Raw genomic sequence first — 13,942 nt, forward strand, 5'->3', positions numbered from 1 at the left:
ACTCTTTACAAATTAACAGTGGAGACAAAACTGACGTTGCGTAATTAATTATTCCTTCTCAAGATCATTAAAAAGATGGATGAGTTATGTGATGCGATCTCTGGGCTGCTAAATATCAACGTCTCAACAGAAGAAAGTCAGGCCATGGCTGAAGGTAAATGACTTAAACAAATAAATGTCTGATTGTCAGAGTACAGCTCGTATTAAAGAATATAATTGCAGGTATTTACATTAATCTTTGGTATCTGTACGTATGGTAAGCAAGTACTGCGGTACATCTGACTAGTTTGATTAAGACGTTACAATTTTACCTGCAAAGAAATACAAAAGATACTGCCATGTTTCTGTTGAAGAAAGTCTTGGAACGATTAACACAATCCTTTAAGAAAACGATGTCAGTTGTACGACTGCATTTTGAAAGATTTTTTTTCTTGCTTTTAAAAAAAATTCAATGTCTTTACCGAAAAATATGTTGTGTCCCCCAGACATATTACACGAATTGAATGATGGGATATCATGGCTGCAGTATAACGCTGACGAAATTGAAAAAACGAAGACAAATGAAGATGCGTTCATAAAATCTTTACTAAACGCAACTGATCATGTAGCAATGTTTCTGCTACGTGCAATCAAACCTGGCAGTGGTCCCGTAATATTTGAAACGCTTTACATTCGCTTGAACTTGGAGAGTGACTCCGTAGAGAAACTGACAAACTGTCTTCTAATGACGGGCGATGGAAATGGGTTTACACTGCCTTCAGCGGAAATCCTCTTCCCCAGTATGACAATACAGACCACTATTAATCGAATTGTAAGTAGAGATTACCAACGAACTGAAACCTTTTCGTACATTGAAGTGACTTATGAATCTTTTTATTATCTATGAACAATTGTGAATATATATATATATATATATATATATATATATATATATATATATATATATATATATATATTATATATATATATATATATATGTATATATATATAATATATATATATATACATACATACATACATACATACATACATACATACATACATACATACATACATACATACATACATACATACATACATACATACATACATACATACATACATATATCAAAGTATTATATTATATCATGCTACCATGCGCCATTCTGATTGGACGAGAGCTCATTCCACCGATGGTAAAATACTGTTTTAGCACCGATAGCAGTGGTAAAACGGCCCCTAAACCAGTATTTTTGAAAATTTCCCAGTTGCTGCATTTGAACGTACTTATCTAAACCATAGACCCTCGAGAAAAACCGAAACAGTCCGCTTTATTTCAAAGAAAGAAGACCGAATTTTGATACACGGATAAAGTGTGGGTCTGTAACTCACCTCTTGGTGAAAATAAGCTTGGATCGATGATAAAATAGCGAAGCAGCACTTTTGAGTGTGATGTAGACGAATTATTGCATTGAGGCGACAGCGCATCGTCCACTTTTCTTGATATTGCGGGAGTCGAGACGCGATATATCCTACCGCTCTAAAATGAAGCTAGTATTCGTTCATACACAAATAAATTGACACTTCCTCACAGTAACGGTATGTCAGATATTCTTTACCAAAGTTTGGGCTATAACAGATCGGGATGTCCTAACGATGTAGACCAAGAAGTTCAAAATAACAATGGGATGACTCCTGGCGACTGCTACGAAATTTGACATCAAATGCAACGAGCAATGTCAGCGTCCAGCTCTCGCTGCATCGGGCAACACACACTGCACAACTGTTCATCACAGTTGCAGTCATCGCAAGTCTGGATTATTTCAAAACTGCTTGTTTTCTGGTACAATTAACGTCCAAATTATCCATCAAAAATAGATCCTGTAACTGAACTGTGCCACCTCTGAATGTCGCGACGTCGTATGCGGTACAGAATGAGAAAACTCTATTATATTATGCCAAAAAAACCCCAGGACTATTGTTCTTATGTAAATTTACGAAAAAATTGTTACTTTTTCTTTTGATTTGAACTCTTGACCCGTTTTCTATGTCTGCAGCAGGTATTTCTAACAAGTATAGTGTTCGCGTTGCATGAGAATTAAATGCAATGTTGATGAACGTAATGCGTATTTATCGTAGGATAGGTCTACTGTGTGCGTGTACGTAATCCCAACATAAAAATGCTCGGTCTCGGGCTCAGGATGTCCGACGTTCGATCTCTCAGACGTCCATTTTCTGCATTTGGGGATTAAAATGACGAAAATACCCTAACAAGACAACAAAGACACAAACAAGTTGGTATAATATAATAGCAATAACCCCTTTCGCAGTCGGGTATACACGAGATTTTGGTACAATTCGCTCCATGTAGCACGAGCCTATCGGCTCGTGCTATATGTCGCGCATTGAACCAAAATCTCGTGTATACCCTCCTGCGGCGTAGGTTATTGCTTAACTAACTTACACTTAAAACATGTATGACTAAGACAAACATTTGATCATTGATAGGCGAAAGTTTTCAAATGGAGATGGTTTGATCTTGGAAAAAGGGCACTTGAAAATGATGTGTTGAGTTTAAGCTTCACGGACAGAGAAAGCAATGTGCTAGAAGGTAAGAATATCAAATAATGAACATGTTTATCTTTGCGTTCATTTTTATCATGGCCTTTAAAGTGGCAAGTCATTTATCAGCTTTATCTAAAGCAAATAGACTAGCATGATAAAACTTTCAAAGGAAAATAAAGGGCTAACATCATGTAGGTACCCAATGTTAACTATAACTAATCTGAACAGCAGGGATTGAGAACTTGGCCTTGAAACAGAAGAGATGACTTTTCCTCTTTGCGCGTTTTATAAAATTCGATAGGACAATAATTTGTCGTTGTCTACTACTACTACTACTACTACTACTACTACTACTACTACTACTACTACTACTACTACTACTACTACTACTACTACTACAAACATATTTTGTTCGGTTCTGAGAAGAGAAACATGAATATTCTTGAACGTAGCAAACACTTCAGAATTAATGCAGTATGTTTTCTTGTTTAAGAAGTCATGAAAATGACAATATCAATAGTTGCCGACATGTATATTCTTTCGGGATTGAAATGTGCGTGTGAATGTTGTTATAGTTAAAATGATGCTGTTCATTAACGTTTCTGTATGGTTTCAATAATTAAGCTCTGTTCTTCTTTTTTCTTCACGCGTAGTTAATGGTACTGCAGAAGATATAGCCATTATCTTTGGAAATGAATCTCCTAAACTTGACACTTCCGTATGGGTTGACGGTGTGTATCTCGAAGTCAATGACAACACACATTTCGGCTGGACGCTTAATGTAAGTAACGTTCAACATGTGATTGGTGTAGCTAGGGATAATTCTGCAGCCAGCTGAGGTGCATCTTAAGTTCAATAAACACATATTAGATGTGATAGCTTTCGGAAAAGTGGATGGAGGTCCAAACTATTTTGCGTATTAGTGTCCATTGCATTAATCCAGCGATCTGCAGATGCTTGTTTGTGAATATGACGGCATTTACCTTATTTTCGACTCAAGCATCCGCTTTTTGGTCCACTGTTTTCCCTTAATTCGAGTTATATTTTTAAGAAAAAACAACGCTTCAGTTTAACCTTTATGTGAAAATGTCACAAAACTATTTTTCCCAGTCAGATTGGGGTTAATCTTCTTTGAAATGTTGAAACTGTTAAAAAATAAACCAGGACATATAAAGTAACAGTTTCTTCTCATCTTACTTACCACTTATTGTCGTGCTAGAAGGTGAACCCAACCTATATTGTAATCTCAGGATTAACAAATTATTGAAAATTGAACGAATCTTTTGAAAAAGTAATATATAATAGTTATATATTTATTTATTTATTTATTTATTTATTTATTTATTTATATATCTATTTATTTCACATTAAAGGATTTCCTATTTACAGACTCAAATTCGGATACTCCCATCAGGTTGCAATCTACCATGGGGTCCTACATAATATTAAAATTTTTTTTGAAATTTACAACATGAAAATTAGTAAAAACAGTAAAACCAGTACAGGTAAATTCTTAAAACGATGACTACAGATAAAAGTATATATAAAAAACACTGCTGAAATGCGAAGTAGTCTATCTGCTTTCCTTGTCTTTGATGTAAACGTTCAACTGGGACTTGAAATTATTCAAGTCAGTACTACTGCATCTAATCATATCAGGCAAGTAATTCCAAGTCCTAGCTGCACGCGTGGCGACAGTCCTTTGACCTATTTCAGTACGAAAACAAGGCAGTAATAATTTGCAATTTTGAGCAATACTGGTACACACTGTTTTATTTGCAACGCCGATGTAACCAACTTCTGATAGAATCAGACACAGCGTACTGAGTAATGCTTGAACACATACTACGACAAAAGAGCTGAATCCACAAAGGATTATGCTGGATTCTTTTAGAATATTTTGGAATCCCTAGGGAACCCATAGTGTATCCGAGTGCCGGATTCCCAATAGATTTTGATGGATACCTCACCGATTCTTTGGTATATTGTAAGAATCAATCTAAATGGATTATGTTGTATTTCTCTGGTGTGGCATCTACCATTGCCTAACGCCTATCGGTTTACGTGCATTGCAGATATCACACCTATTCCACGCAGTCATCATACACTTCAATGTTTCCAAATCGATCTATGGAAACACAACAGCGTACATCTTCAATGACGTCGTGGAGTACTCCACCAACTACCGCGGCTATCTGTTTGGTTTTGACGTCCAGTTCAGTGGGGAGCATACAAGTATTTTTATCCCTGAGCACGACATCGTGGAGGCTAGAGGATACTACTTAACTTTCGCGATCCCGCAGAGTACGTTATAGCTGTCATTATCATTTGATTTGTGTGTGCACCGTCCATCCAACCATGTGTAGATGGACATTTGTGTGTATGTGTATGTTTGTGTGCACACATGCATGTTAAAAATGTGAACCTGCAGATATGCCTGCTAATGCCGGATGACAAATTGAAAGATCAACCTTTTTGTGGAGGTCACTCATTCATGACACGATAACGTTTATTTGAATAGTCATTCTTAAAGTCATACATTGGTATGCCTATTGCTTTCAGGGAATGATATCAAGATTTCTATGATTGTCCAACACACCAAGTGTGGGTATATGAATGAGGTGTCTGGTGCATGGAACAGTGACGGTTGCAAGGTAAAACCCCAAAGTATATAAACCTAGATTTAGATAGTACACTCTTCGGATCAATGTAAATGTAATATGAATTCCGTTTAATTATTGCCGAGTTTTCGATATTCCCTGCTTTGCCAATGAAGGCTAGAAACACTGTATTAATACTATGTTGATTGCAGACGACCCGTCTTGCCTTTTTCCACCTTAAGGTATCACCAGCTTCGAACATGACCTCGACCACGTGTCTCTGTAATCACCTGACGTCATTCACTGCTGCCGCCGAACATTGAATGCAGTCACGTACGTGTTGGCGCGCAGTGAACAAGATATAGGGATGAAGATACACTCAATGAAGAAAGCTCCTCGTTGGTCTAGAGATTTATGTTGTGCCTTTATGAAGTCTGCAGAGTAAATGAACTTTTGACTGTGTTATCTGTGTAAACATCGAACATTCATTCTTCCCTTAAAGTAAAGGTTTAGTCGGTGGCCATTTTGAATTTCAAATATCGGCATATTTTATGTACTAAGGCACTACTTTATAAGTGTGATTGGTGTTGATTCACCGCTAAACTGGAATGATTGTTTCATTTATCTTACACGTGACATGGCATTATATGACAAGTGTTGTTGGAGTACGTATACTTTCCCAAGAATTTATGATACGAAGATCCTGTATGAAAGATAAGAAAGACGCCATGTACAAAAAGCTGCGGCGTGTAAACGTTGCTATAAAAGATTTTGATGGTAAGAGCATACTGCATACTTATTGAAACTGTCAACTTTTTCTTGTTCTTTGAGTTATACATAGTCTTCGTAGTCAATACTCCCGGAAGTAGTTTATTTGAAGTGTATTTTCTTGAGCATGTGTTTGTGCGCACTTTAAGTTTTTGGTTTACTACAATGCTATGGATGAACAGTAAACCTTTGAATACGGAATTGCACCGTCCTTTCCATAGATAATAGTTTTGAAGGTATCTATTACGCCAGCACGCGTCCATAGATATTCGGAATGTCGATAATCATTAATACTGTTAAAAGACCTGCCAAGGCTTTATTGCAAAACGGCAATGCAATATTAATGAATCGACGGAGTTAATTTCATGAATTATTATGAAAAAGCTAGGTCACTCGAACAAAAGATATGTATTAATAATTGATTGTGAGTTCAGAATTTGATGACCATCTACTACAACTTGCTCTGTCTGAACGAATGTTCAATTTGCATTGTCAAAATATGGCTGTCGGGCAGATAAAGTGTGTGCCGCATATAATTTCTTTGTTATGGTATGTCCATGTGAATGGCACGGGAGCAAGTCAAACGGGAGGTAAGCAATAGCTATTTTAACTCGTAACAGCTGGAACTGTCACGTTTATCATCAAGTATCCTCACAAGCCGTGATGGCGAGATGACACTAGATTAGATACCTATTATTTCGTAGCCAAGTATCGTCTTCTTTTATCCAAGTAAGATATGCGATGGGTTGCATTCAAACGATTGCTATTTTTGTATCTTCTATCGTACACCCAGTTTGCTTTTCGCTGAGCTCCAAAACTAAAAAATGTAATATAAATTGAACATCAGGTAAATTAAAACATAAATTACGACGTATATGTACAACTACAGTGACAAAAATAGCTATGCGTGTGCGGCGAGTGATAAATGGATTAAAGCCTGCTTAAACCACGACATTAAAGAAACTGAGACAATTCGACGATGAGAGTACATATTCACCGTAGACTCTTTTACTCACTCTAATGGTGTTGCTGAAGATTAATTTTTTTTTAATGTTTGAAGCGTCTTGGAAAAAGGAGATTAGATTCTTCTAACGTCGGTATGTCTGAATGGAAGGACAATCCTGTTAGTTGTTCGGCAGTTTCCCAGAGACACTCAAACTTAAATACTTGTTTTTGTATCGCCTTTTGACATGAAAACAACAACATAGTATCTGTAAATCCACCCCTTTGAATTTATCATACGAAGCATGCAGTTGTTTTGCGCACTGCTGATAATTATGTAGCCTAGTGTCAAGCTGTGGCTTGCAGGCGCGATTGAGTGCATAAGTGGTATATTCTATAATCAAGGCTAAAATTCTACAGCCTCGTTTTTTTGTGCAAACATGTAAATGTTGCCGCATTTTTGTGTAAACCATTGCAATTAATCCGAAAGTTGACTACATGAAAAGGGTACGAGAGTTTGCGGACGAAGTCTTGGTGACGAGATAATTGAAACTCTGTCGTTAATTGTCTGCGCTTTGGAAGGTCTTGTTATGACGTCAGTGCATGACATGCATATTTAAACTTAAAATAATTCTTGTCAATTAGCCAGTCTGTGTAATACGTTAACGACTAATTACAACGCAGTAGCGCGGACGCAGAAAAACAAATTAAGTATGGCAACTTGGTGACTATAGTGATCCGTTAGATCAGGTTCCTTACAGTAGTGCAATAGAGAAGTTTGCAAAGATCGTCAAAATTCCCAATCCCTAATCAAACTCCTAGCATCCTAACAGATCAAATACATATTAATGGCATCTGGAAAACGTTTAATCCACTCAGTCGTCTTTGAAAATTCATCATGAAAGGTGTACGGAGAGAGAACATTAGGGGACGACTGCATTAACTTGCATGGTACCTGAAACCCGAGTCCTTGCCTGAGCAACTCGGGTGACAAACAGAAGACTTTTAATCCCCAAGGTGTGAATGTTCCATTGTTATGTTTATCTAATCCAGCTGGTGCTATTGTAGTGCCATTGTAGGAAAGGCAGGTCTGTGAAATTGATCCTATAGGGAAGTAGGGTATTCCTAAGTTAATGGAGCCTTCCCGTAATGAACAGAAGGACGTCAATAAATCCCCTTTCTGATTTGAGAGAGAGAGAGAGAGAGAGAGAGAGAGAGAGAGAGAGAGAGAGAGAGAGAGAGAGAGAGAAAGAGAGAGAGAGAAAGAGAGAGAGAGAGAGAGAGAGAGAGAGAGAGAGAGTTCGATCTTCAAATATTTGGAACAATTAAATACATTCCTCGAAACTTGGTTGCCCACGATGACGAACATAACCATCTCAATAGAATATAACCAAGGCATTTATTAAAGGAATATAAGAATTTCAATTTGTAGTCAACTACTAGCAAGCATGGGCAGCTGTCAATTAAATATAACGGCAACTTTTTAAGGCTGTTTCAGTTGTGCAAAATGCCTAACCGTGATATTCGAATTTTATTAAAGCTGGTTTTGCAAACCACTACGCTACACCGAGCCCGGACAAAATAATTTTTTAGAATCTATGGACTGAAATACGTGTGAATTTTTTTATGTTTATTCTCAAAAGCTTCCAGAACAACTCCCATTAGGTATAATCTGGCATTTAATTTATCAATAATGCAAGTATTTATATTTTCATATGTAACAGTCCATCTTCTTTTTCATAGGAACGAGTAACGATTAGGCACAAGATTTTTAATGTCTTTTTCTTACATCGACATGCGTACATGCGTGCATACATACATACATACATACATACATACATACATGCATGCATGCATGTGCATGCATGCATGCAGCCATGCATGCATACATACATACATACATACATACATACATACATACATACATACATACATACATACATACATACATACATACATACATACATACATACATACATACATACATACATACATACATACATACATACATACATACATACATACATACATACATACATACATACATACATACATACATACATACATACATACATACATACATACATACATACATACATACATACATACATACATACATACATACATACATACATACATACATACATACATACCGTTCACATGTTATAAAGTGGTATATGGCATAATTTATGCAGAATCTTCATCATGCAATCCCCTTCACAATACTGACCTTCAAGGCATATTTATGTACTAAGGCACTACTTTATAAGTGTGATTGGTTGTTGATTCCGCTAAACTGGAATGATTGTTTCATTTATCTTACACGTGACATGGCATTATATGACAAGTGTTGTTGGAGTACGTATATTTTCCCAAGAATTTATGATACGAAGATCCTGTATGAAAGATAAGAAAGACGCCATGTACAAAAAGCTGCGGCGTGTAAACGTTGCTATAAAAGATTTTGATGGTAAGAGCATACTGCATACTTATTGAAACTGTCAACTTTTTCTTGTTCTTTGAGTTATACATAGTCTTCGTAGTCAATACTCCCGGAAGTAGTTTATTTGAAGTGTATTTTCTTGAGCATGTGCTTGTGCGCACTTTAAGTTTTTGGTTTACTACAATGCTATGGATGAACAGTAAACCTTTGAATACGGAATTGCACCGTCCTTTCCATAGATAATAGTTTTGAAGGTATCTATTACGCCAGCACGCGTCCATAGATATTCGGAATGTCGATAATCATTAATACTGTTAAAAGACCTGCCAAGGCTTTATTGCAAAACGGCAATGCAATATTAATGAATCGACGGAGTTAATTTCATGAATTATTATGAAAAAGCTAGGTCACTCGAACAAAAGATATGTGTTAATAATTGATTGTGAGTTCAGAATTTGATGACCATCTACTACAACTTGCTCTGTCTGAACGAATGTTCAATTTGCATTGTCAAAATATGGCTGTCGGGCAGATAAAGTGTGTGCTGCATATAATTTCTTTGTTATGGTATGTCCATGTGAATGGCACGGGAGCTAGTCAAACGGGAGGTAAGCAATAGCTATTTTAACTCGTAACAGCTGGAACTGTCACGTTTATCATCAAGTATCCTCACAAGCCGTGATGGCGAGATGACACTAGGTTAGATACCTATTATTTCGTAGCCAAGTATCGTCTTCTTTTATCCAAGTAAGATATGCGATGGGTTGCATTCAAACGATTGCTATTTTTGTATCTTCTATCGTACACCCAGTTTGCTTTTCGCTGAGCTCCAAAACTAAAAAATGTAATATAAATTGAACATCAGGTAAATTAAAACATAAATTACGACGTATATGTACAACTACAGTGACAAAAATAGCTATGCGTGTGCGGACAGTGATAAATTGATTAAAGCCTGCTTAAACCACGACATTAAACAAAATGAGACAATTCGACGATGAGAGTACATATTCACCGTAGACTCTTTTACTCACTCTAATGGTGTTGCTTTTATTAAGGTAAGTTCAGGTGAGGTATGAAAAATCGAATACTCGAGTAACTTGAAAAGACCATTTAAGGACTTATTTTCGTTTCGTATATTTAACCGGTTGTAATGAGAAGACCGTTTACTAAGCATCCAAAAGATCGATAGTCATCAATTAACACACCTTGCTATGTGCAGTGCAAGCTATCTTAAATGCAGCACATGAGGAATATCGTCTATTCAAAGGAAGGTTTTAATTGGCCTTTGACCATTGTATTTTAGAATACTGCTATTCATCTCTTGCACATGTACCTTTATCAGAAATTTGCCAAATTGCAAGACTTCGGATACGCTTTAGAATTCGAGAATTACTAGGCGTTATCTGCCCCAAATAATAGAACAGTGACAAAGAAATGGTACGCCACAACTAGAATGCAATTACAAATAAAGAGTCGTGACACGGTTGATAATCGCAGAATTCCGAATTGTAAATGCATCCTTTGGAACCAGTATAGAAAATGTAGCGGCAATTCAGCTTGTGGAAGGAATCGTTTTTTGATATCAATTGCAGTAAATTCTAAAGAACATTATTTGTTGTGACAAAGATCATATTGTCACTTTACTGCAAGAAGGTGGTAATATGCATTTTGGTGGAAATTACTCCTGATCTGAAACGAATGTAGAATGCTTGCATATAGTGGCATATCAAAAAAACATGACAAAATTTACGTAAAGCTGTCTTTGAATATTGAGGAGGTCATTAAAGAAAGTTAATATCATATCTAAACGTATTAACATAATACGTATTTTCTGGCACAACCTCAAACAGGGCATTATTACACATGCAAGACGATGACAGCCTGTCTTGCCTTCTTCAATGTTAGAAATTTACGTAATGGCTGATATAAGCTGACTAGTCTTCAACTAGTTGGCATAGCATGCTAGCTTGTATTCCTAGAATCTCTCTACCTGTCGCCAGTACTAGCCTGGATATTTTTGCCACTAAGTTAATGAAATTAGTAAACGAGCACAAGTATCTAGCGACATTCTACAACGAAGGCTGGACTTTTATGCCCCTTGTGACTAATTTATTATCATAATTAGTATAAATCAGCTGAAAGGCAGATAACTTATCAGAGGTGTTGCTTGATGTTGACTTCCAATCAATCTAATATGTAATGGGAAAGAGTTTCTAACTAGAACCTTGGCATTATCTACAGCAAACAAAGCTGAAGATTAATTTTTTTTTAATGTTTGAAGCGTCTTGGAAAAAGGAGATTAGATTCTTCTAACGTCGGTATGTCTGAATGGAAGGACAATCCTGTTAGTTGTTCGGCAGTTTCCCAGAGACACTCAAACTTAAATACTTGTTTTTGTATCGCCTTTTGACATGAAAACAACAACATAGTATCTGTAAATCCACCCCTTTGAATTTATCATAAAAAGCATGCACTTGTTTTGCGCACTGCTGATAATTATGTAGCCTAGTGTCAAGCTGTGGCTTGCAGGCGCGATTGAGTGCATAAGTGGTATATTCTATAATCAAGGCTAAAATTCTACAGCCTCGTTTTTTTTGTGCAAACATGTAAATGTTGCCGCATTTTTGTGTAAACCATTGCAATTAATCCGAAAGTTGACTACATGAAAAGGGTACGAGAGTTTGCGGACGAAGTCTTGGTGACGAGATAATTGAAACTCTGTCGTTAATTGTCTGCGCTTTGGAAGGTCTTGTTATGACGTCAGTGCATGACATGCATATTTAAACTTAAAATAATTCTTGTCAATTAGCCAGTCTGTGTAATACGTTAACGACTAATTACAACGCAGTAGCGCGGACGCAGAAAAACAAATTAAGTATGGCAACTTGGTGACTATAGTGATCCGTTAGATCAGGTTCCTTACAGTAGTGCAATAGAGAAGTTTGCAAAGATCGTCAAAATTCTCAAACCCTAATCAAACTCCTAGCATCCTAACAGATCAAATACATATTAATGGCTTCTGGAAAACGTTTAATTCGCTCAGTCGTCTTTGAAAATTCATGATGAAAGGTGTACGGAGAGAGAAACATTAGGGGACGACTGCATTAACTTGTATGGTACCTGAAACCCGAGTCCTTGCCTGAGCAACTCGGGTGACAAACAGAAGACTTTTAATCCCCAAGGTGTGAATATTCCATTGTTATGTTTATCTAATCCAGCTGGTGCTATTGTAGTGCCATTGTAGGAAAGGCAGGTCTGTTAAATTGATCCTGTAGGGAAGTAGGGTATTCCTAAGTTAATGGAGCCTTCCCATAATGAACAGAAGGACGTCAATAAATCCCCTTTCTGATTAGAGAGAGAGAGAGAGGAGAGAGAGAGAGAGAGAGAGAGAGAGAGAGAGAGAGAGAGAGAGAGAGAGAGAGAGAGAGAGAGAGAGAGAGAGAGAGAGAGAGAGAGAGAGAGAAGAGAGAGAGAGAGAGAGAGAGAGAGGGAGAGAGAGAGAGAGAGAGAGAGAGAGAGAGAGAGAGAGAGAGAGAGAGAGAGAGAGAGAGAGAGAGAGAGAGAGAGAGAGAGAGAGAGATCTTCAAATATTTGGAACAATTAAATACATTCCTCGAAAACTTGGTTGCCCACGATGACGAACTTAACCATCTCAATAGAATATAACCAAGGCATTTATTAAGGAATATAAGAATTTATATTTGTAGTCAACAACTGGCAAGCATGGGCAGTTGTCAATTAAATATAACAGCAACTTTTTAAGGCTGTTTCAGTTGTGCAAAATGCCTAACCGTGATATTCGAATTTTATTAAAGCTGGTTTTGCAAACCACTACGCTACACCGAGCCCGGACAAAAAAATTTTCTAGAATCTATGGACTGAAATACGTGTGAATTTTTTATGTTTATCTCAAAAGCTTCCAGAACAACTCCCATTAGGTATAATCTGGCATTTAATTTATCAATAATGCAAGTATTTATATTTTCATATGTAACGGTCCATCTTCTTTTTCATAGGAACGAGTAACGATTAGGCACAAGATTTTTAATGTCTTTTTCTTCCATCGACATGCGTACATGCGTGCATACATACATACATACATACATACATACATACATACATACATACATACATACATACATACATACATACATACATACATACATACATACATACATACATACATACATACATACATACATACATACATACATACATACATACATACATACATACATACATACATACATACATACATACATACATACATACATACATACATACATACATACATACATACATACATACATACATACATACATACATACATACATACATACATACATACATACATACATACATACCGTTCACATGTTATAAAGTGGTATATGGCATAATTTATGCAGAATCATCATCATGCAATCCCCTTCACAATACTGACCTTCAAGGAAACGACATAACGAGGATCAGGAAAGCCTCGTTTGAAGAGTGTTGTATGACCTGCCTGGAAACATCTGGATGCAAGGCTTGGACGTATGGTATGACAAGTTATGTTGGAGCTTGCTGGTTAAAGCATACTGTCTCACCTCAGTCTGCGTACAGCGGTTTGATATCAGGAGTTGTTTTAGGTATGATCTAAAAA

At 36.7% G+C, this 13,942-nt stretch overlaps 1 protein-coding gene across 1 annotated transcript; it reads left to right on the forward strand.

Moving 5' to 3' along the window:
* Positions 1 to 501: 501 nt before the first annotated feature.
* LOC139126301 (sperm receptor for egg jelly-like) lies at positions 502 to 5,551 on the forward strand. The gene is made up of 6 exons (XM_070692358.1): positions 502 to 811; positions 2,488 to 2,590; positions 3,198 to 3,325; positions 4,620 to 4,848; positions 5,107 to 5,198; positions 5,387 to 5,551. The coding sequence occupies exons 1-6, from the start codon at positions 611 to 613 to the stop codon at positions 5,465 to 5,467; spliced, it is 834 nt and encodes a 277-aa protein (XP_070548459.1). The 5' UTR covers positions 502 to 610; the 3' UTR covers positions 5,468 to 5,551.
* Positions 5,552 to 13,942: the final 8,391 nt, after the last annotated feature.

Source organism: Ptychodera flava, chromosome 3, assembly GCF_041260155.1.
Source record: "Ptychodera flava strain L36383 chromosome 3, AS_Pfla_20210202, whole genome shotgun sequence".
NCBI lineage: Eukaryota > Metazoa > Hemichordata > Enteropneusta > Ptychoderidae > Ptychodera > Ptychodera flava.